The 23,165-nt window shown below is 43.1% G+C and overlaps 1 protein-coding gene across 2 annotated transcripts in view; it reads left to right on the top strand.

Annotated features, from left to right (window-relative positions):
- Positions 1 to 23,165, top strand: part of COP1 (COP1 E3 ubiquitin ligase) — a 205,685-nt gene that overhangs the window by 139,772 nt on the left and 42,748 nt on the right. For both annotated transcript variants that reach the window (XM_034778467.1, XM_034778468.1), the window contains exons 17-18: positions 9,159 to 9,283; positions 10,406 to 10,566. In XM_034778467.1, coding sequence (XP_034634358.1) covers positions 9,159 to 9,283; positions 10,406 to 10,566 — 286 coding nt within the window. The remainder of the gene's footprint in view (positions 1 to 9,158; positions 9,284 to 10,405; positions 10,567 to 23,165) is intronic.

The following is a 23,165-nucleotide window of genomic DNA, read 5'->3' as shown; positions in this document are numbered from 1 at the left end:
ACCCGAGCTTCTTAACCCTTTACAGGTAAAAGGATTTTGGAGTCTCTGGCCAGAAGGGATTTTATGGCACTGTACACACGAGAGCTGTTACCCTTCCCTTTATAGTTATGACAGCAGGTTTGGCCCACCTGGCCTAATTCAGCTCTTTCAGGGCTAGTGTGGGGAGTCCACCCCATCAGAGATCTGGAGCACTCTGGAACCAACCTCCACCTCAACAACTGCCTCAGAATGCCATGAGGACCTCTACAACCACCCTTTGACCTGACTTAACTGGCCATACTGGGGACCAGGGTACCTGTACTATCCCGCAGAGTCGACATAGTGCTCTGGAGTTTGTTGACACCTCCCCTCGGAAAGGACAATCAGAGCTTCCTCCTGACCCTGTAACAGCTGCATGACAGCTACAACTCCCTGGGCTACTTCCCCATGGCCTCCTCCAAACACCTTCCTTATTCTCACCACAGGACCTTCCTCCTGGTGTCTAATAACGCTTGTGTTCCTCAGTCCTCCAGCAGCGCACCCTCTCACTCTCAGCTCCTTGCGCCTCTTGCTCCCAGCTCCTCACACTCACACCACAAACTGAAGTGAGCTCCTTTTAAAACCCAGGTGCTCTGATTAGCCTGCCTTAATTGATTCTAGCAGCTTCTTAATTGGCTCCAGGTGTCCTAATTAGCCTGCCTTAACTGGTTCTAGCAGGTTCCTGATTACTCTAGTGCAGCCCCTGCTCTGGTCACTCAGGGAACAGAAAACTACTCATCCAGTGACCAGTATATTTGCCCTCTACCAGACTCCTGTACCCCACTGGTCTGGGTCTGTCACACAAGATATTTTGGAACCAGATAGAACAATCTGGCATTCCCCAGCCACTTGTGCTTTTACCCCTAAAGGGCAGCAAAATGTTAATTTGTCCTAGCCAGAGGGGTGGAATTTTCTTTCTAATCTTATTTCTAACACTTCTGTTGTCAAGGCTGCCATGGACAGGATCACCGTAAATCTACTTCATTTGAGAGAGATGGTAAATGATTGATTTATTGGGAAGGAAAGTCTTCACTTCTACTAGCCTTCAATTCAGAATACCCCCTCACCAAGCATTGATGGCCAGTTATGATCACCTGAACTATTCCTAATTCATGGCACTCATTGTCTAACTTCTGCAACAGTTTAGAGCTCAATTCCAGGCTCTCATTGAGGAACGCAAGTTGGTTGTCTTCAATCAGCAGTAGATGCAGCAGATACAACTTCAAGAGCAATGGCTACTGCCATTGTGATGTGACATGAATTGTGGTTTCATGCTTCAGAATAGCCCAGAGAAGTCCAGAACACCAAGGAGGGACCTGCTCTTTGATGAAACTCATCTTTTAGACAGATGAGTCCTTGCACATTACAAAGGACTACAAGGCTGCCTTCTGCTCTCTGGGAATATATAAACCTGCCCCAAAAAGAAAATTCCACAGGCAGTCATACAAGCCTAGACTGATGGATCAATAATTTTACCTCCAGTGGCCTTATGAGCCACCCCATAAGAGTAAAAGGGTTCAGAAGTTCCATGTTCCCACACTTTCTGTGGCAATATCACTCACCCAGCCCCCATCTAAGTAATATTTTTGATGAGAGTTGGAGTGCTGCAAACCAGTGATGCCACCACCTGCTGATTCCCGCACACCCTTTGGAGCTTATCAAGCACTTTTCCCACAACTGGAGTGCAGTAATAGTGGGCATGTACAGGAACTAATCTGGCATCCATTCTGGCTATGCAATCAAATTTGCATTCCTGACCCCTCCAAAGTCCCTATCCTCACACCTTTTAAGGGACTGATCTCGCGAGAAGATTCACAAACAAGAGGCAGAAGCTCTCTTACTGTGACGAGCAATAAAGTGGGTACTTCGTACCAAGGAAAGGTTTTTACTCAACATACTTCCTAGTACCCAAAAAGAAGGGCAGCTGGAGACCCATCCTCAATCTCTGTGTTCTTAACGTCTTTATTTGCAAACTGAAATTTTACATAGTCACACTGGCATTTATAATCCCATCCCTGGAAAAAGATATGTTATTTACAGCTCTCGATATGAAGGACTGGTACTTTCACATGGACATTGACCCCACACTCCGATGTTAGAATTCTCAGATTCATGGTGGGCCCCAACCATTTTCGATAGAGTGCGCCTCTTTGGCCTCACAACCATCAGGGTCTTTACCAAGGTTGTCTTAGTAGTAGCAGCAGCCGCCCATATCAGGCATTGTGGCTTCCCCTACCTTGATGACTAGCTTCTCATTCCCAAGGTGCCTATGAGTTGACTTAGCCAATACTTCAATTCTTGTCTCCCCTAGGGGTCATTGTAAATTCAGAAAAGTCTGTCCTCACTCCAACAGACTTCCGAATTAGTCAGAGGGTTCCTCAATTTAGTCAGGGCAAAGGCTTATGTGCCAATGGATTTGTTCCAAGTGATGAATGACTTCATAGATGAGATCATGAGCAACTCTTGAAAACCAGTCAGAATTTCTCTACTGGGCTGTATGGCTTCATGTACTTATGCTATGCCATTCGCCAGATTCTATCTTCATTGCCTGCAAGCGTAGCTTCAAACCATGTACCCACCAAACAGTCCATGAGCAGCATAGTAACTTGTTTCCACCAAAATAAAATCATCTCTATTGTGGTGGAAGAATCCCCAGCAGGTATGCATGGGCATTCCCTTCCTTTTCTCCTCACCAGATAGGATGATCATTAAATGCGTCCCTTTTAGACTGGGGAGCTCACATGGACAGCTGCATGTTGTAGGGTGCTTGGACAGCCCGAGAAGCCAGAATGCACATCAACGTTTTGGAATTATGGGCTGTCCAAGAGGCTTGCAAAGCCTTTCTACTATTCATTCAAGGTCCCCATAGTCTCATAATGTCAGACAGTATGACGACTGTCTTTTACATCCAAAAGCACAGAGTGAGATCCATTCCCCTGTGTGTGGAAGTGGTCACTCTATGCAACTGGTGCATCAGTAATCAAATCACCCTGTCGGCAGCTTACGTTCCTAGGAATCAAATTGTGGTGGCTGATTCCCTCAGCAGACACTTTGCTATCAACCATGAGTGGGAGTTACATGACTCATTAGTGAACAGTGATTTTGCTCTATGGGAACATGTTCACCTCTCAGTGAAGAGAAAGTGCAACATACATTTTTCCAGAGGAGCCCTAGCACATCATTCTCAGCGATGCTCTCCTTCTGTGGTCAGACAGACCATCTGAATTTTGCATTCCCTACCTTGCATTCCTTGTCTTAAAGAAAATTAGTCAGTACAAGATACGAATCATCCTTATTGTCCCCAACTGAGCCCACAGTTTTGGTCCCTGAGTATCCTGTGAATGTTGTCTTGGTTGCCGATCAAAGTTCAGTCTTTTCCAGTCTGCTGACCCAGGTGAAAGATGGAATCAAGCATCCCAGTCCCCCCAGCACTCTGTCTCAAGGGCTGGATTTTGAATGGGCATCAACTCTATGTTCATGCTCTCTAGCAGTGCAAAGCATCCTTGCTAATAGAAGAAGATTCCACTAGAAAATGCTACTTAGCCAAACAGAAGCATTTCTCTTTGTGGGCACGAAAAAAAGTATTCCCCCCCCCCTTATTCTGGACTGTCATCTTTCCCTCAAAACAGCTAGTCTTTCTATTAACTCTTTATCATAGAATCATAGGACTGGAAGGGACATCAAGAGGTCATCTAGTCCAGTCCCCTGCACTCAAGGCAGGACTAAGTATTATCTAGACCGTTCCTGACAGGTGTTTGTCTAACCTGTTCTTAAAAATCTCCAGTGATGGAGATTCCACAACCTCCCTAGGCAATTTATTCCAGTGCTTAACTACCCTGACAGTTAGGAAGTTTTTCCTAATGTCCAACCAAAACCTCCCTTGCTGCAATTTAAGTTCATTGCTTCTTGTCCTATCCTCCAGAGGTTAAGAAGAACAATTCTTCTCCCTCCTCCTTGTAACAACCTTTTATGTACTTGAAAACTGTTATCATGTCCCCTGTCTCTTTTTCCAGACTAAACAAACCCAATTTTTTTCAATCTTCCCTTATGGGTCATGTTTTCTAGACCTTTAATCATTTTTGTTGCTCTTCTCTGGACTCTCTCCAGTTTGTCCACATCTTTCCTGAAATGTGGCTTCCAGAACTGGACACAATACTCCAGTTGAGGCCTAATCCGCGCAGAGTAGAGCGGAAGAATTACTTCTCGTGTCTTGCTTACAACACTCCTGCTAATATATCCCAGAAGGATGTTCTCTTTTTTGCAACAGTAGAACACTGACTCATATTTAGCTTTTGGTCCACTATGACCACCCCTTCCCCCCATCTCTTTCCACAATACTCCTTCCTAGGCAGTCATTTCCCATTTTGTATGTGTGCAACTGATTGTTCCTTCCTAAATGGAGTACTTTGCATTTGTTCTTTTTGAATTTAATCCTATTTACTTCAGACCATTTTTCCAGTTTGTCCAGATCATTTTGAGTTATAATCCTGTCTTCCAAAGCACTTGCAACTCCTCCCAGCTTGGTATCGTCCATGAACTTTATAAGTGTACTCTCTATACCATTATCTAAATCACTGATGAAGATATTGAACAGAACTGGACCCAGAACTAATCCCTGTGGGACCCCACTCATTATACCCTTCCAGCATGACTGTGAACCACTGATAACTATTCTCTCGGAACAGTTTTCCAACCAGTTTTGCACTCACCTTATAGTAGCTCCATCTAGGCTGCATTTCCATAGTTTGTTTATGAGAAGGTCATGCGAGACCGTATCAAAAGCTTTACTAAAGTCAAGATTTATGGTCCACCGGGTAGCAGTCAGTGCATACCACCCACCTTCACATGGTTGCTCATTTTTTGCTCACCCACTGACCCCATTGGGAGCATAAGATTCTGGAAGGGTCTAATCAGAACCTTTCCACCAGTAAGGAAATCTTCTCAGTGGGACTTAACCCTTGTTCTTTTGGTGCTCACTATGCCTCCCTTCGAACCACTAGCTGCATGTTCCATATCTCTCCTATCGATGAATGTTGTATTCCTGGTAGCCATCACCTGAGCCAGGAAGGGGTGTGTGCTCAGAGCACTGTTGGCAGATCCACCTTACGCTATATTCCCTAGAGACACAATTTCATTGTGTTTACATCCTAAGTTCACCCCCAAAGTAGTTTGAGTTTCGACTAATCCAGTCAGTTCACTTTCCTGTTTTTTCCTGAACCAGAAGCATATGACAAAGAGTAGACTTCATTCCCTTGAAATGCGACAATCCTTAACCTTTTACCTGCAAAGGATATAGCCAATCAGAAAATCACTGAGACTTTTTATCGCCTTAGCTGAAAGAGTCTGAGGTCAAACTATATCATCTCAGAGGATCTCTAAATGGATATCAGGCTGTATCATACTCTATCAGCTGTCACATCTTCCTCCCCCTCAGGGGGGTGAGGGCTTCTTGTACAGGAGCACAAGTGACCTCAATGGCATCGCTTCAAGAAGTACCTTTACTTTACATTTGCAAAGCAACTTTGTAGAGTTCCATCTGCACACTTGTGAGACAATTTTCTCCTCCACTGATGTGCTTTTTGGGACAGTGGTCTTTCAGTCGGCTCTGCCACCTGCATCCTCCTACAGTAACTCCTCACTTAAAGTCGTCCTGCTTAACATTGTTTCGTTACGTTACTGATCAATTAGGGAACGTACTCATTTAAAGTTGTGCAATGCTCCACTCTTACATTGTTTGGCTGCCTGCTTTCTCCACAACTGGCAGCCTCCCTATCCACCCCCCATTCCCCACCCCCCACCAGGGCCTCCCGCCCACTGGCAGACCCTGCGGATCGGCGCCTTCCCCCTCCTCCCCCCGCCTCCTGCCCACGGCAATCAGGTGTCTTGCGGCGTTTTGGAGGCGGGGGGAGGACTCGGCATGCAGGCTCCCCTGCCTCCCAAACGCCTCAAGCCAGCTGATTGCCTCAGGCAGGAGGCGGGGGGAGGGGGGGAGCCTGCGCCAAGTCCTCGCTCCTCCCCCCTCCCTCCTGCCTCCTAAATGCTGCAAGCCAGCTGATTGCCCCAGGCAGGAGGGAGGGGGGAGGAGCGAGGACTCAACACGCTTCCCCCCTCCTCCCTCATCCTGCTGGCTTGCGGTGTTTTGGAGGCAGGATGGGGAGGAGGAGCGAGGACTCAGCATGCAGGCTCCCCCTCCGTCCCCTGCCTCCCGAACACCGCAAGCCAGCTGATTGCCCCGGGCAGAAGAGGGGGAGGAATGAGGACTCCGTGCGCAGGCTCCCCCTTCCTCTCCTGCCTCCCGAACCCGGCAATTAGCTGGCTTGCTGCGTTTAGAAGGGAGGGGAGGAGCCAGGATGCAGCATGCGAAGTAAAGGGGGAGGAGGTGGGGGGAGAAGAGGTGGGTCAAGGGTGGGGGCTTGGAGGAAGGGGTGGAGTGGGCGGGCTGAGAGTTAAGCCCCCCGCTGCTGGTGCTTGTAGAGTAGGGGAAGCTGTCCTGGAACCTAACCCCCCCCATTTACATTAATTCTTATGGGGAAATTGGATTCGCTTAACATCATTTCACTTAGTTGCATTTTTCAGGAACATAATGACAACGTTAAGTGAGGAGTTACTGTACTTAAGTAGTGCTGTCAGTCACTCACAGTGGAATACACAAAGGGGCCAGTACTTGAAGGAGAAGAGAAAGTTAACTTACTGTAACTGTATCAGAGGGGTAGCCGTGTTAGTCTGAATCTGTAAAAAGCAACAGAGGGTCCTGTGGCACCTTTAAGACTAACAGAAGTATTGGGAGCATAAGCTTTCGTGGCATCTGAAGAAGTGAAGTTCTTACCCACGAAAGCTTATACTCCCAATACTTCTGTTAATCTTAAAGGTGCCACAGGACCCTCTGTTGCTTTTTACTGTAACTGAAGATTCTTCTAGATGTGTGGTCCATATTCCACTACCTGCTCTCTTCCCCTCTGCTTTGGCTCATTCTTGGATTCACTGTACAGAAGAAACTGGAGAGGCACTTTGTCTGCTCCGTTCTTTATCACCTGGGTTGGAGGCATGAGAGGAGAGTGAGGGTGCATGCACAGACCAATGGACAATGCTTTCAAAAAATTTTCAACTCTGGGCCCATGGAGCACATGCATACGCTGAGTGGAATACAGATAAGGGCCACACGCACTTTGAAGAACTTCTAGTTAGTATAAAGTAAATAATTTTCTCTCTTCCTGAGTCCCAGTAACAAAAGATATAAATCAGAATGTTCACTCTGATTTCATGCTATTGTTACAAATGTCTAACAAATCAAACTACACCTCTCTCCTCATCTGTTATAATTGTAACTGTTTGTTTGAGGTCTGAGATAAGGTTTGCATGAGTTACAGCCATGTTGCAGTATGTAGGGATTTGGGGTATATTTTGGAGATAAAAATGATTATTCCTGTGGGGGCAGTAATTGTGCCATTGGCGATATTCTATGGGTGTCGCAGAATATGGGAGATTTTCCCCTTACTTGTTGCTTCCTGAATTATAAGGGTTTGAGTGACTTGGGATGTGCCCTGAAGCAATATTAGCTGCTTTTAACCAGTTTTTGTCTATGGGAATATATTGATTAGCATATGCATACTAGATTGGCATGTTACTCACTTGTGAGTAAGCTATGAGAGGTTAGTACTAATAAAACCTCTATACTACACCATCATGGAGTCTTCATATACCACTTACTGCAATAAAAAATCTGAGTTAAGTTTTTTTTTCTTATCCTGCTGCTTGGCATTATTACCCCAAGTTCCAATATTTGAGGACTCTGGTGGAGAGAGGAATTTATGATACATTTTAGAAACTACCCAGATATTTTATTCACAATGGAACAAATGTAATGTCGTAGGACCTACTGGGTCGAGAAGGTCTGTGGTCTTGTGCAGCACTTGGAAATTTCCCTTTTCTAGAGGTATAAACCTTCCATTTCTAGTTCTGATGGGTTGTGAGATGCTGAAGGCTTGCATTGTTAAAAGTAGTCACAGTGGTGATAACTTAATGGTCTATGTGCAATTGAATCTGTCAAAGATATGTAGTAAATGAAACTATCACTGCCAATTTGTAGGCATGGGGGTGGGTGGAAAATATATTTGAGTTGTACAAGAAACTTTGGGGCAGGAACTGCACTTATACCTAGAACAGTGGGGCCTGATCCTAGTCATGGGTTCTGGATGCAACCATACTATAAATATTTAATATTACTATAAAACCCTGAGGCATAATGAAGACAGGACAATACTGGGAGATCCAAAAAACTGAGTTAACTTGTTTTTCCCACTTCCTTGGACAGTGATGGGATAGAGGAGCTTGATGTGGGGTAGTGTTTGTGGAGGACATAAGTGAGTCAGTAAGAAGAATTTGAATGAGGAGAGGCATGGAAGCCTTTTGCAGTGGGATTGGAAGGTCATTTTGTGCATTGAGGGCAAAGAGAAAGAAGACATGAAGGCTGGAGTCAGTGGAAAAAGGGCTGTTGAGGCTGGTTTTGTTTGTGGGTTAAAGGGAACACGATAAATGAGATCAGAGATGTTAACCCTGCCCAGAACCTGTGCAGAGGCTTGAGGGCAGACTGAGAAATAGGGGATGCAGTGGAGGGATTTAAAAATAAGTGACATCTCATAAACAAGAGGTTAATTTTAGCTGCTGAGGTTTAGATGGACTAGAGGTGAGTGCCATACTCTTAGGGAACCTAGAGGAGGAGGTCACAATATTCAACGCAGGAGGTAAGCACATGGACAAGTATTTTCACTAGCAGGGCAGAAAGGGAGGAACAGATTGTGGCTATATTGTAGAGGAAGAAACATCTGATAATGTCCTGGATGTGTGGGGATAAGGAATCAAAGATGGCCCAGGGTTATGAGAATGAGTGAAGTGGAGGAAAGTGATATTGACAGCAGCATTGGAGAAAGGAATAACCTTGTTGGGATAGTTTTTTGTGCAGCCTAGTCACCCATTTGACAGGCTTTAATCTAATGTGATACTTTCACTAATTCACTTTGAGCAAGACATGAAATCAAGTATGTTATAGGAGAGTTGTAAGTATCACACTAAGAAATCACAATTCAAATTGGAGTCCCCTGTCTTATGGTAACATTCTGACTTTTCTGTACTGATGATTGCAGGTCAACAGACAGTCAGCTGAAGCTGTGGAATGTAGGGAAACCACACTGCCTGCGCTCTTTCAAGGGTCACATCAATGAGAAGAATTTTGTAGGTCTGGCGTCCAACGGAGACTACATCGCCTGTGGTGAGTAGAGCATCCACCCAAAAATGTTTGCATGGCTCCTCAGGGCTTGCACTACTTCTAATGAAAAGTATGCATAAAAATGAACTCTGTACTTGAGACATCTTAAAAAATACAGGATTATTCTTAGCCTCTCCCCTCAGCCTTTGCCCTAGAGAATAGTATAAAAAGTAGTGCCATACAGCAGTGTGCACTTACTCCAGTTCTGGCCTAACTTACATGATTTGCTTTAACCACCAGACTTTCACTGAAAAGTCCACAGGTAAGTTCACAGTCTCTACATAGCTGGCATGAATAATAATTTATTCAAAATAATATTTTTTATTAATAATTATTTTAAATCATAATTAAACTAATTTTAAAATTAGTCTTTTTTTTTTAAATAATTAAACTAAAAAATCCCTTCAAGTCCTTTTAGGGAAGGTCAGGATTCTATACCAGTTGGATGATCCTGGGGGTGGACAGTCTTGTGTGTCATTTAGCACAGCACTCTGCATAGACAAACCAGTTCAGTTCCCTATATTCAGACTGCTTTCTAGAAGACCAAATAAATCCTTTTAAAACCACAACTAGCTTCCACAGAGGAGATTTCTCTCTTCCTACTGTTAAAACTGACAGTCAGACCTACGTAAGTCTGCATCTCCTGCTGCAGTGCACAATGGTGGACTTGCCTCTCTGGGATAGTTAAACCAATTATTGCTGGATTAGGAGTTGAAACAATTCCACCACTGGTGAAAAGATCCCCCTAAATGTTGCTGCTGTGCTGCCATCTCCCATCTGAGTTCCACTGACATCTGTGCAATTTGCACATGGGGTCTTTAATTATGCTCCCTGCCTTTTCAAGTCTGCCAAAGTTATGGAACAAGGTTAAAGTCTTACCAAAACAGTGTTGTAATTGTGTATTGATTCCCTTGTAATTATAACATAGTAACCTGGACATCCACCCTGTAGTGATCCTGTACTCTAGTTGCAGCAGCTATCAGTGATCGGAGGTAGAGGTGGCAATTAAACTCGCAGGAACTAGGCTGAAATAATTCTCTACATTCTCACTAAAAGATCTAAAAAGACTTGCTTATCAGGGGTCCATTTCTAGAACTTATTTTATTGATTTGCTTGTATTTATAGGAAGCGAAAATAACTCCCTCTACCTGTACTACAAGGGCCTCTCAAAGACACTTCTGACTTTTAAATTTGACACAGTCAAAAGCGTCCTGGACAAGGACCGGAAAGAGGATGATACAAATGAGTTTGTCAGTGCTGTGTGCTGGAGGGCACTGCCAGATGGGGTAAGTTTTCTGCTTATTTTTACCAAGATTGCTTCTGGGTGAATATTTTATGTTCATTTAAGATGGTGTTATTGAAGGTTGGCTCTATTTTTGTTTTTTCCCAGTTATATTCCAAGGTGTGTGTGTGTATATCTATATCTATATATTTAAAAAAAATATATATATATATGGAACTGCAGTGTAATAGTTGTTAAAATTGGGAAATTCAAAAGGTTGTGGTACTCAGAGTTTGTGCATTTAAAATCTCAACCATAGTGATGCATTAATGCAGTTTTTTGGCATTTAATTTCCTTGTTTCATTTTTATATGAATTTTGTATATGATCGCATTCAAGTCAATTCACCATGCATGTTTAAATGTTATCTCATCTATGTGGGATTTCACACCCTAATAATGTCTGAGATAAGCACCAGCTACATTATCTCAGTTACTATTTCAATTAACTTTGTTCCAAATATACAGAGTGCATGCTTCTCTTGTAGTGTACCACTGCACTTTCAGTGTGTTTCTCACTCTAAAGCTTATGACTATTGAAAAATACGCTGATTTTGAGCTGGAGTGTTTAAAAAGAGCTTTCTAAAGTTGCATGTAAAAAACACCTCTGTAAACTTACTCATGTGCATAAGTGTTTTCAGATGAGGTCCTTAATTGGGGGTGGGGGATTTATTCTTGGGTATTTCAAATAGCTAAATGGAATTTTTATAAACTTGTGAAGAGAGCATTTGGACTGAGAACAAACCAGAGAAATTGCAGCCAGAAAGGTAATATTTTTAGCAAGTTAACAACTGCTTATCTATGTTTACGGTATACTGGAAGTGCCCTCACAATCATAAATAGCATGAGACTATTTCAAATAAATGGTCCTGAACCAAGCTCCCCAAACTAAAACTTTCTAGTGTTGAGAGAATTTGGATCTGGATCTGAACTTTGTATCTCTAACTTTAAAGTCAAAGGAAAAAATAGGCTGCTTTAATTGTAAGGGTACCAATAGGGCTAATATTCTTTTGGATCATAAGCAAGGTTTTGAGGTGACTTTCTTATATAGATAAATGGATGCGAAGTCTCAAGTGGACAATAGAAACTACGTGACTTTCAACCCAGATCTCCACTAGTGAAAGCCTTGAAGTAACCCACTGCATCTATAAGCTTCCCTTTCACCTTTCTTTTCTTTGCTGCAATATTTCCAGCCAGCCTGTCCTCTGACTACAATGTACACCTTTGCTCCAGACAATAGGGATCAATTGTGCCCTTTTGATTACTTCTCCTTACCTTTTCCTCTGATTCTCATTGCTCTCGATCTCTCCCACTTCTATCGTGCTTTTAGTCTGAGTGGCACTCTAACGTAAGCAGCTGAAAAACTGTTGAACAGAGTTGTAGAGCGCTACTAGAGTATTCAACACAACTCAAATGCAAAATTTTATGTAACAAATGTATCATAAAGTAACAATAAAAATCAGCTCAATAAAGGGTGCGCTCAGCAATTATTACAATAGTTAGAGCTCACTGAGCTCTCTGGCATTCAGTCTGTCACCATTCTTGAGAAGCCTAATTTTGTCTGTCATTAGTTCCCACATTTCTCCGTAGGTTTTGTTTTAAATTACCATATTTTTCTCCTGTGGCAACCAGAGCATCACCTTCTGGTTTGGAAAGAGAGCTATGAAAAGCTGCATGTGGCTAGAGAGCCACATGCTGAGTTTTTCTGCTTCAGCATTATACCTCTGAATGTAGTACCTCCCATGCTTCTCTACATACTGCACTTGCACTGTTTAGTGAGTCAGCCAGCAATGTGATTTGCTTTTTACCAGGAGGCCCTCGTGTATCTTTTTTTATAGTACATCCAGCTATCACTGAGCTAAGTGCTATTCCTTCTGAATGTACCCACACATGCTTATTTTCAAACACAAGTCACTTGCCATGGTGCAGTGGATCTTGCTCAAACCTCACTAATGCACTTGGTGTGTTGCTTTATTGTGCTGCAGAGAGGGAGATTCTAGGGTTACCATACGTCCGGATTTTCCCGGACATGTCCGGCTTTTGGGGGCTCAAATCCCCGTCCGGGGGGAAATCCCCAAAAGCCGGGCATGTCCGGGAAAATCGGGAGGTCAGCCGGGCCCGCGGGGAGCCGGGTCAGCCGGGCCCGCGGGGACCCCGGCCGGCGGGGACCCAGGTCAGCCGGGCCCGCGGGGCCGGGAGCCGGGGGGTGCGCCGGGCCACCGGGGGCCGGCAGTGCTGGGCAGGCCAGGGGTGGTCGGCCGGGGCCGGCACCCCAGGGCCCGAGCTGACCCAGGCTGGAAACGCCGGGGGGCCAGCCTGGGCCGCGCCTCCTCCCCCCACACCCCCCTTACCTGCTTCAGGCTTCCCGCGAATCAAATATTCGCGGGAAGCAGGGGAGGGGGCGGAGACTTTGGGGAGGGGGCGGGGCTGGGGGCGGGGCTGGGGGCGGGGCCGGGGGCCGTGGAGTGTCCTCCATTTGGAGGCACAAAATATGGTAACCCTAGGAGATTCAGAAAGCTGGTCTACATTCACAATACCCCTTTCAAGGAGAATGTTTCCTTATTCTTCACTCCCTTACATTTTTCTTGTGATGTCATGCTCTTTTCTAAGGAGACTTCAGACCTATGTGAGTGCCCCTGGAAGGTGGCATGTGTTTTAATGAATCATGGAATATGCTTGGAAGAGGTGATGGTATTGTAGCAGTCTCCCCAGTATGGGAGTCAAGAAGTTCTATTCCTGGCTTTGCCACAGACTTTCTGTGACCTTGAGGAAGTCTCTTACTCTCTGCTTCCATATCCCTATCTATAAAACTTACTCTACCTACCTCACATGAGTGTTCAGACTTAGCTTGCTTATATTTGTAAACTGCTTCTTCAGATGAAGGGCAGCATAGAAATACAGTGTATTTGCTTTGCCTCAGGATTCCCCAACGTTACCCAGAGTTGATTGTTTCCCTGTAATGTTGCTGTGGACCGTTCTCTAATTCAGTAGCCTTACCAACTGAGAAGGGAGGAACAAGTTTTAAGTTCTGATGCTTTCCTCAAAGTATAAGTATCTGTATCCACTTAAAGTGCAAAATCTGAGATCCAAGAAAAATAAAAACCCTTCAGATAGTTAAAACGCCCACAGAAGTTGCTGCTTCTTTGCCTTGTCCTGTTAGTCCGGGTTGGCAGCTTTTGTTCTATGGCTCCAGGCATTCCTGTCAAGTGCATCTTCCAACGTGACACTGACCTTCTTCATGTCCTCCTTCAGCATCTCAAACCACCTTTTTCTGGGTCTTCCTTATGGTATTTGTCCTGTAACTACTAGTTCTTGTACCCTCTTGCCAACATATCTCGCACCTCACTGTCTCAGCTGGCCTAGCCATCTCAATTGATACTACCTCAGCTTTTCTATGATGGGGGGCTACCTGCATCGTGACTCGTACCATTTCATGTTGTACTTCTCAGCCCTTGTCTTACCCAGCATCCACCTGAGCAATCTCATTTCCGCAGTGTGAAGTTGTTCTCTCTTCCTCATTGGGTTAGAATGCCAGCCATACATCACGGCTGGCCTAATTTGCTTGGCACATTTTTGTGTCAGAGAATTCCCATCAACTCCCTCCATTTGAACCAAGTGCTTTTCATGTGATTCCTAACATCTGCATCCGCTTTCCCATCAAATGCCCACTGAAACTAACAGAAATAAATTAATTTACACTTCCTTCTGATGTAAGGGATTCGAGAGAAGGTAGGTGTGTGTGTGTGTGTGTGTGTGTGTGTGTGTGTAAGGAATCCTTTGAATCATCATTGGAGCCCTGAGTTTCTTTCTCTTCCCTCTTTCCATCCTCTTGAGATCCTCTGTCACAGCTGTCATCTTTCCATCTATAGAGGGCTGGACATGGTGTTTCTTCTGCATCTGTCAATACCAATCCATAATTGGCCAGATTGATCAAGACCATTCCTCTCCCAAAAAGCTGAGCGCAGTGCTCCCTGCCAGAGCACTGCCTCTGAGACGCTAGAGTGGCCAGAAAATTGTACATTTTGGTAATAGTTTGTATTAAACATACAGTAGTTAGTATACTACTACTTTGGTCTTGTACCATGCCTTTTGGAGATCTTAAACACTTTAGATAAATCAGTGAACTAATTCTCTGAGCACTTGTTTTGGTAAGTATACTCACCCTTTATAGATGGGTAAATTGAGTCACAGAGAGTCTAATATGCACATTTTCTAAAGTGGCTTTCAGTTGAAGTTGGTGGGAGCTGCTGATACTCAGCAACTCTGAAAATTGGTAGGCCGCCTAAAATTAGAAGCCAGTCTAGAAAATTTTTACCCACAATGAGTTGCAGAATAAGTTAATGGCAGAGTCAGGGATATGCTCCAGAACTTCTGACCCTGTCATCTGCCCTAAACGCATACCTCTAACTTCTAAGCTGAGAGGTTTATAATGTACATGCCTGGCTCTAAGAAGTCTCTGCTTAACAGAAGAAAAAAATGCTCCCTAAAACACTGGTAAGACAGCCAGCTTGATGTAAAACTTCAATTCTAGTATTGGAGTTGTTAATAAATTCTGCTGTTCTATTAGAGTGTAAACACCGTAAGAAAATAGTGGAAACACACATGGCTTTCTTACTGAGGGAAAGGAAATGAAGCATTACTTCTAGAACAATGCTAGGCAAGCAGAAATGTCTGTCTTCTTAAAATGCATGTATGTGGGGGAGGGTCCATTTAAGGTGTTTGTCTGCGATAGACAATTGGAATATAGGTAGTTCCCTGAGGAGAACCTCTTGTACTTGGTTTCATCTTATTCTCCTGCATGATATTTCCATGCCTCCTGAGAGGTAGGCACCCTTCACTCTGACCTGGCTTGTTACGTTCAGAGTTAAAGGTGCACCGCGTACATCTGCTGCTCCATTACCTCTTAAATAACCCTCCTCCTTTCCACTGCAGTTGGCGTTTCTCAGAAGGGAGCTTTTGGGAGAGCATTGGCTGCTCCCTTGGCAGCAGAAAAGGTATTATTGCTGAACACAGAAGCAATTTGATTATGTAGATTAAGCAGGGCTCAATCTATCATAATCGCTGTAAAGAAGCCATTTAATTTTGTGCCTGTTTGCATGAGTGTTCATTACCACAGATAAGCAGGTTAGCTTGGGAAAGACTTTCCAAGCAGAAATATCAGGACTTTGATAAGCAGCAAGGAGATGCAGATAAGCGAAGAATATGCTAAGTAAATTAGCCTAAGCAAAGGTTTGTATCTTTTTAAAGACAAAAAAGAAAATATATTGACAATAGCATTGTGCATTTTTGTTTTAAATTAGGTCTTCCAGTTTTCTTAACTGGAGAAGCACTAGGACTATATACTGTACTTTGTTTAAAGGTCATCTGACATTTGGGTGGAATGCTTTTAATTGTGTATTCACTAGATGATAGAGAAGTCGTTTTGCAGCTTTGTAAAAACATCTTGAAGAGCTGAGATGCAGACTGGGCGAATAGAAAACTGGTCCGTGTTCCTGTCCAAGGGTTCTTCAAATCAGTGGTAGTTTAGCAGTCTGGGAAGCTAACATCTAACTACCAATGAGCGGCACAGGAATTGACTTTTTAGGAGGTCTCAAGGCTCATTTAGATGCTGTTATATGACACAAGTGTCTCCATATCCATCTCCCTCCCAGCACCACTGCTGTATTATGTCTGGGGGGCTTCTGGTAAGATTGTAGTTGTCCCCTACAGAAGGTAAAACAGGTTGCAAGTTTGTGTGGCAGGTCCCTTTACCCAAGTTGTTCCATGAAATATTAGAGAAATGATTTCCCACCAGCCACTCTGACTAACCCCTAGTCTACACTTACCGGCTGGTCCGGAGGCACGCCATCGATGTTCTGGGATCGATCCCGGAAGTGCTCACAATCGACGCCGGTACTCCAGCTCGCCGAGAGGAGTACGCGGCGTCGACGGGGGGAGACTTCCGGCCGCGTCTGGACCGCGGTAAGTCCGGACTAAGGTACTTCGAATTCAGCTACGTTATTAACGTAGCTGAATTTGCGTACCTTAGTCCGAAGTCCGGACTAAGTGTAGACCAGCCCTTAGATAGCAAACTCCCATGGACTCCTTACTCTGAATTTCAGGTTACCCTGTTCTAGGTTTTATAAACAACTCTTCAGAAAGGGTCGTGTTACACACCTTTTTGGATTGCTACTTCAGGAAACCAGCTTTCCTTTCTTTAGCCAAAATTACAACAGTTGACAATCCTATTACCATTAACAGTCATCTTATTTCTATGTAGCATCTCAGATTTCAGTTCTCTAAATGTCATTAAAAATTAATAAAATTAATTACATGTTCTTTAAAAACATGTAATTATTCTACAGTAAACCTTCATTTACAAGTACCCTTATTCTCTATTAACTACTTTCCATGGGTTATCCATTTTGTTTCCCACAGAATGAATAAATATGGTACACATGAGCTGGCTAGTACACATGGGACTTCGATAATTTACAATCGGCAAATTGACTCCCTTTTGCTGGATTCATTGCAGTTCTTAGCTATTAATTAATTTGGAAGAGTTATTAATATTAACATGAAACTTCCCTTGCTATTCCCAAATAACCAAACCCTTACTCTAATCTAAAACAACCTGCCCTGATTTTAATTGTAGTTCTGTTAATCTGAAATCTTAGTTTCAGTTAAGATTTCCAAAAATTCAAAGGATTTTATCTTTTTCACTCCACTTAGCTGTGGTCTGTTGCAAAAGCTGGGGTTTAAAATAATCTCAAGACAGCTAGCAGTTTTGATTTACAAATTAAACCAGTATTTTTCATGCAGAATTCTCAAATGGAGTTGTTTAGATGGTAATTAAAGCTTATCTAGAAAGTAATCTGAGACTTGTGTGAGAGAGGTACTCACAATACAATACCAGAACTGTACTGTCCTTTGATTCCTCTGGCCTCTCAATCAGATCCTGTCTCCGGGTGATCACTGGCAGCTGTAGTACTTGCTGTCCCATTCCAAGCATCTCTGTGAGGGCCTCTGCCATTCCCTGCTTTATCCAAGTTTCTCCTCTCCTACTCACAACTGTTGAGTCATTATCATAGGTTACACTTCTCACAAGTCTGCCTTCACTTTATCCTGACATTGCTGGTCAAACCTAATCATGCACTCTGATCTTTTGCTGCACTGAATTCTAGATCTTCACTCCCAGGCTGCCTTGCATCTCCTTCATACAGCCACAAGAGGGCTGGTGTTTGGCTCCCTCTTCACTCTTCGGTTGAAATACATAATTAACAGTTTATCAAGGTTGTGGCAATCTGAGAATCCTTTCCCAGAAAAATGAGATATGCTTAAATGTGCTCAGAGTTCCTCTGCCTTTGCCTAGAATTTCTTCAAATGCTTCTCTCCTCCTTGTGGAGTTTGCCTGCTTTGGAGTTTAGACCTGCTGAGAAGCTGACTTGTCAACATGATGGCTCCCAGCTCTTCTCCGCTGCACTCTTTTTTTTTTTCTCTCTGGCCACATCAAGTTCTTTCTAGTTATGTTTAAAAGCCCAACAACTTTTCATCCTTTCACTCAAGCAGATTCCTCTACTTTTTGCTTAGCACCTTGCAGCAAGATATTGTTACTGCACTTTATTTCATTCCATTCTGTTTTCCTCAAGCCTCTTAAAGGAGCTATGCAAGTCTTGTCAATCTCATTTTCTTAAACAGAGAATATTAAATCTTTATTTTTTAAATCTAACCCAGAGCATCATAAAATACATTTGAGACTTACTTGGTTTGTAAAGTTCCTAGATTGGAAATGTAATAGTATGTGTAACATGTCTGTTGCTGAAAGGGTGTAATTTTGTGCATAAAGTAATTCCATGAGACGTGTTCTTGTCTTCAGGGAAACTCAGTGAGGTGTGTGTATTTGTATATAATGCATGTTAAATTTGTACAATGCAAATATACTTTTAGAGATATTCGTTCTTGGATTCCGCTTTTTACATGAAAAGAGAGAATTAAGCAAAGAAAATACCCAGCTGAATGTAGCAACTCTTTACTCATCATTACCGCCCTAGGAGTCCAACTATTGAGAGCTACGTGAGAAAATTATACTCTATTATTAGTGGCTCACTTGCTATCTTAAAATTTCAGTGTTTTGACACCTTAGTCCTTATGCAAGACCCTCTAGATAATGTGATTATGCAAATTACAGGATTTAGAAGGATTTTATTTTTTATCCCTTTTTTATGAAAAAAAAATCTCCAGTATTTTTTCATTTATTCTCTCCCCGGGCCCAGGAACCTTTTGAGGTTTCTCCTGTAAAGGTGATACTTGCTGACATGAATGGGTCTCAGAACTGCCACAAATTCCCCGTCCACTGCTATTCGGTGTATGCAGGGATAAATCATGTGTCAGGAGACCATCCATTTCTATCTTTCCTCTTCCTCTGTGGCTAACCATTTTACTACTAAAATTGACATCTCTTCCCCATCTGCAGTGCAATTGGAGAAACTGTATCGCAGCATTTTTTGTTGTTCCAGATTTCCGGCTGGTTTGAGGACCACTAGTTGATGCAATAATGCATCATTTTTAATCCTTCCTTTCCTAGATTCAGATTAAATGTTTTTATACTCCTATGTCAATTGATTGACCACACTGATGCTATTGTTCAGCACTAAAAGACCTATTCTTCCCCACTGCCTCCGCTGCAGTGCTCTGAAATCACTCTAGCTTGGATTTGAGAATAGTCTTATCAAAGGAATGGGTCCTATTTTTTCCTCTTGGGTTCCAAGTCTATTTTCACAAACTTAATCTAAAGTCTTTTTTCCCTTCTTAAAAAAAGAAGGGGACTGGACATTTTTAAGCTTGACCTTTATAAATTGCCTAGGGGTCTTTTGTGAGTTTAAAAGAGATATCAAAGTTGAAGGGTTTTTTTGAACTGAGGCAACATTTACACCAGCAAACTACTTAACTGTTATTCATCACCAGTGCATGACCAGCAATGCTAATCATTAGATAGGCCAGAAGCATTTTTATCAGTCATCTGTTTTTCAGTCATTAATGACTGGCATAGTGGTAGAAATCTGAGAACTGTCAACATTACTTTTCAGCCATTGAGCCCAATGGTAGAGTTGCAGTGAGTGTACATTATAGTTCACTGCTAACATAACCAAGGTCTTACTGTTCCTGTTATTTCCTGAACTTGAGACATGCGAACTTGCACAGCAAGAATCATATTGTTACAGTATTCATTGTGAATGGGGACACAAAGAAATACCTTTGCACAGTTCTTGTTAAATTTGTGAGTAGAAGTTTCTCTTCTTCTGGATCTCTGGTATTTTAATAAGAAGCAATTAATTATTAAATAGAATGTGGTTAAAGCACGGTCTCTTTTGTGCTTTAACTATTATAAAATAAAGGTTAGAATTAAACCACAAAAGACAGGAAATTCAGTGATGAGAGCAACTCTGTCCTTAATTCCCCATTGTACCATTGTATTACAAGATATAATATACCACTTTAGTTTGTGTAGTCTTTCACATAAAATGTGTTTCAAACTATTTTTATTAATATCAGATACTTATTTTACAGTAGCATCCAGGGCCAGAGTCAAGTTTAGAGCCCCCTTGTGTTAGGCACTGTATACATAGAATCATAGAATATCAGGGTTGGAGGGGACCTCAGGAGGTTATCTAGTCCAACCCCCTGCTCAAAGTAGGACCAATTCCCAACTAAATCATCCCAGCCAGGGCTTTGTCAAGCCTGATCTTAAAAACCTCTAAGGAAGGAGATTCCACCACATTCCCTAGGTAACCCATTCCAATGCTTCACCACCCTCCCAGTGAAAAAGTTTTTCCTAATATCCAACCTAAACCTCCACAACTGCAACTTGAGACCATTATTCCTTGTTCTGTCATCAGGTAATCAGGTACCACTGAGAACAGTCTAGATCCATCCTCTTTGGAACCCGCTTCAGGTAGTTGAAAGCAGCTATCAAATCCCCCCCAGCCCCATTCTTCTCTTCTGCAGACTAAACAATCCCAGTTCCCTCAGCCTCTCCTCATAAGTCATGTCCTCCAGCCCCCTAATCATTTTTGTTGACTCTTTCCAATTTTTCCACATCCTCCTTGTAGTGTGGGGCCCAAAACTGGACACAGTACTCCAGATGAGGCCTCACCAATGTCGAATAGAGGGGAATGATCATGTCCCTTGATCTGCTGGCAGTGCCCCTACTTATACAAACCAAAATGCCGTTGGCCTTCTTGGCAACATATGACACATATGCAGCTTCTCGTCCACTGTAACCCCTAGGTCCTTTTCTGCAGAACTGCTTCCTAGCCATTCGGTCCCTAGTCTGTAACAGTGCATAACTCTGCACTTGTCCTTGTTGAACCTCATCAGGTTTCTTTTGGCCCAATCCTCTAATTTGTCTAGGTCCCTCTGTAGCCTATCCCTACCCTCCAGCATATCTACCACTCTTCCCAGTTTAGTGTCATCTGCAAACTTGCTGTGAGTGCAGTCCACGCCATCCTCCAGATCATTAATGAAGATATTGAACAAAACGGGCCCCAGGACCGACCCCTTGGGCACTTCACTTGAAACCGGCTGCCAACTAGACATGGAACCGTTGATCGCTACCCGTTGAGCCCGACAATCTAGCCAGCTTTCTATCCACCTTATAGTCCATTCATCCAACCCATACTTCTTTAACTTGGTGGCAAGAATACTGTGGGAGACCATATCAAAAGCTTTGCTAAAGTCAAGGAATAACACATCCACGGCTTTCCCCTCATCCACAGAGCCAGTTATCTCCTCATAGAAGGCAATTAAGTTAGTGAGGCATGACTTGTCCTTGGTGAATCCATGCTGAGTGTTCCTGATCACTTTCCTCTCCTTTAAGTGCTTCAGAATTGATTCCTTGATTCCATCTGGAAGTATGCACAGTCTCAACCCCAAAGAGTTTACGAATGTTAGTTTTAAAGACAACTGTCAATTCTACCGCCTTCCCAGGAGAATTTCCACAAGGCTCCCTGCTCCCAGAGCGTTGGTATACACCCTGATAGGTTTTAATTATTTAATTAATACCTTAATTATAAAGGCATCATGAAGTTTGGATTTCAGGTAAACATCCAGAAGTTCCGATACTTGTCAGAAGCTTTGGAGGCTCTCTCCCCCATGCCCCAGATTTCCCCCAACCATTTGCCTTTATATGGGTGGAGAGATTTGTTACTCTCTCCCCCAGCAACCTTCCGGCAGCATCCTCCCATAATCTGTATGAAAGGAGCCCACAGGTTTCCCTCGGGAAATGGAGTATGTTTGATGTCTCCCCATTCCTTAAGTCACCTCTACCTGTGATGTGGTCCCCCTTTCTGCATCACCATCTCTGTTCCTCTCAGCCCTGATATGGAGATTCTAGGGTGGAATGGAGAACTGCACCCTCCAAAACAATGCATCTCTGCCGGTGCCAGCCAGGTTGTGTGGTCACTCTGCCTACTCTCCTTGCATCTACTCCCTGGGTCACATGCTCCAGCAAAGGGCAGACTCGGGGTCGAGTCAAGGTAAAGGCTAGGTGGGCAGCCTCTAGCCTTCTGCCTTCTTGTATCACTCACATTTTTATTTTTAAGTAACTGAGCCCATGGCTCTGGTTGGGACTGAGTGCCGGTTGGCTAATGTGTAAAACTTCTGGGCAGTCCTGGCCAACCTCTGGACATTTGGAAAATATAGTTATACCATGTTTTAATAAAGGCAGACAAAGAAATTGGCATATACCAGGGCAAAAATGTCCTCTCCCTAAGATTTGCAAAAAGATGGAAAGTAAAGTGAAGCAGATAAAAGGGTGTGGTTCAAGAATAATAGGAGCTACAGAAGACAAGACTGTTGTCTCCACACAAGCTTTCAGGGTTGGTACAGGAGGCTGCCAGTGGATGAGCAAGAGTGGGATGAAATGACAAAGTCCCTGGGTTTAAAAAATGAGGTCAGTTTTGAACTGTGCTCTGAACTGACTGGGGAATGAATGCCCTGGAAGTGTAATGGCCCTGAAACCTATTGATTGATAGCAAGAATTTGAATTAACCGGTAAATGTGTGTTTTCCCTTCAGGTACCAGGCAAAAATTTTAGTTCCTAATGAAATTTCTGGCATTAGCCATTAGCAGGAAGTGAACTTTGAACTTACCTGGGGCAGGCCTTTTTAATTTTGATCTACAGTTTTGATACCAATTAACACAGACTACTGGAACGCCAGTTTCTTGCAATCACAGCTTAGACTCCATAAATCAACACCACTTAACAATTAAACTCTTATTTAAAATAAAATCTTTTGAATGAATTAGTTAATACGTACCCAATATATCTGTAATTCTTTACCTTGAAGTTTTGTAAAGTTGGGAGTGTATTTTTTTTCTCCAAAAGCAATTGGTATTGGTTTAATGCCAACACTGAGAGTTTCTTAAAAGCTCATCCTTGAGGAATAACAATGCATACCATGCTTTAGCCTGGTTCTTCTTCTGTCAGTACAAGACAGCTACTATTGTAAGCTTTAAAACAAAAATATCTTAGAACAAATTACACCTAACTCTTGGAAATCAGCTGGTTAGAATTTTTCGTGACAACATTTCAGAATCAATGGAAATAGAGGAATATCCTTTGCAGA

The sequence above is a fragment of the Trachemys scripta genome, chromosome 8 (genome assembly GCF_013100865.1).
Source record: "Trachemys scripta elegans isolate TJP31775 chromosome 8, CAS_Tse_1.0, whole genome shotgun sequence".
Classification (NCBI taxonomy): domain Eukaryota; kingdom Metazoa; phylum Chordata; order Testudines; family Emydidae; genus Trachemys; species Trachemys scripta.
This window is presented reverse-complemented; position numbering and strand designations above follow the sequence as displayed.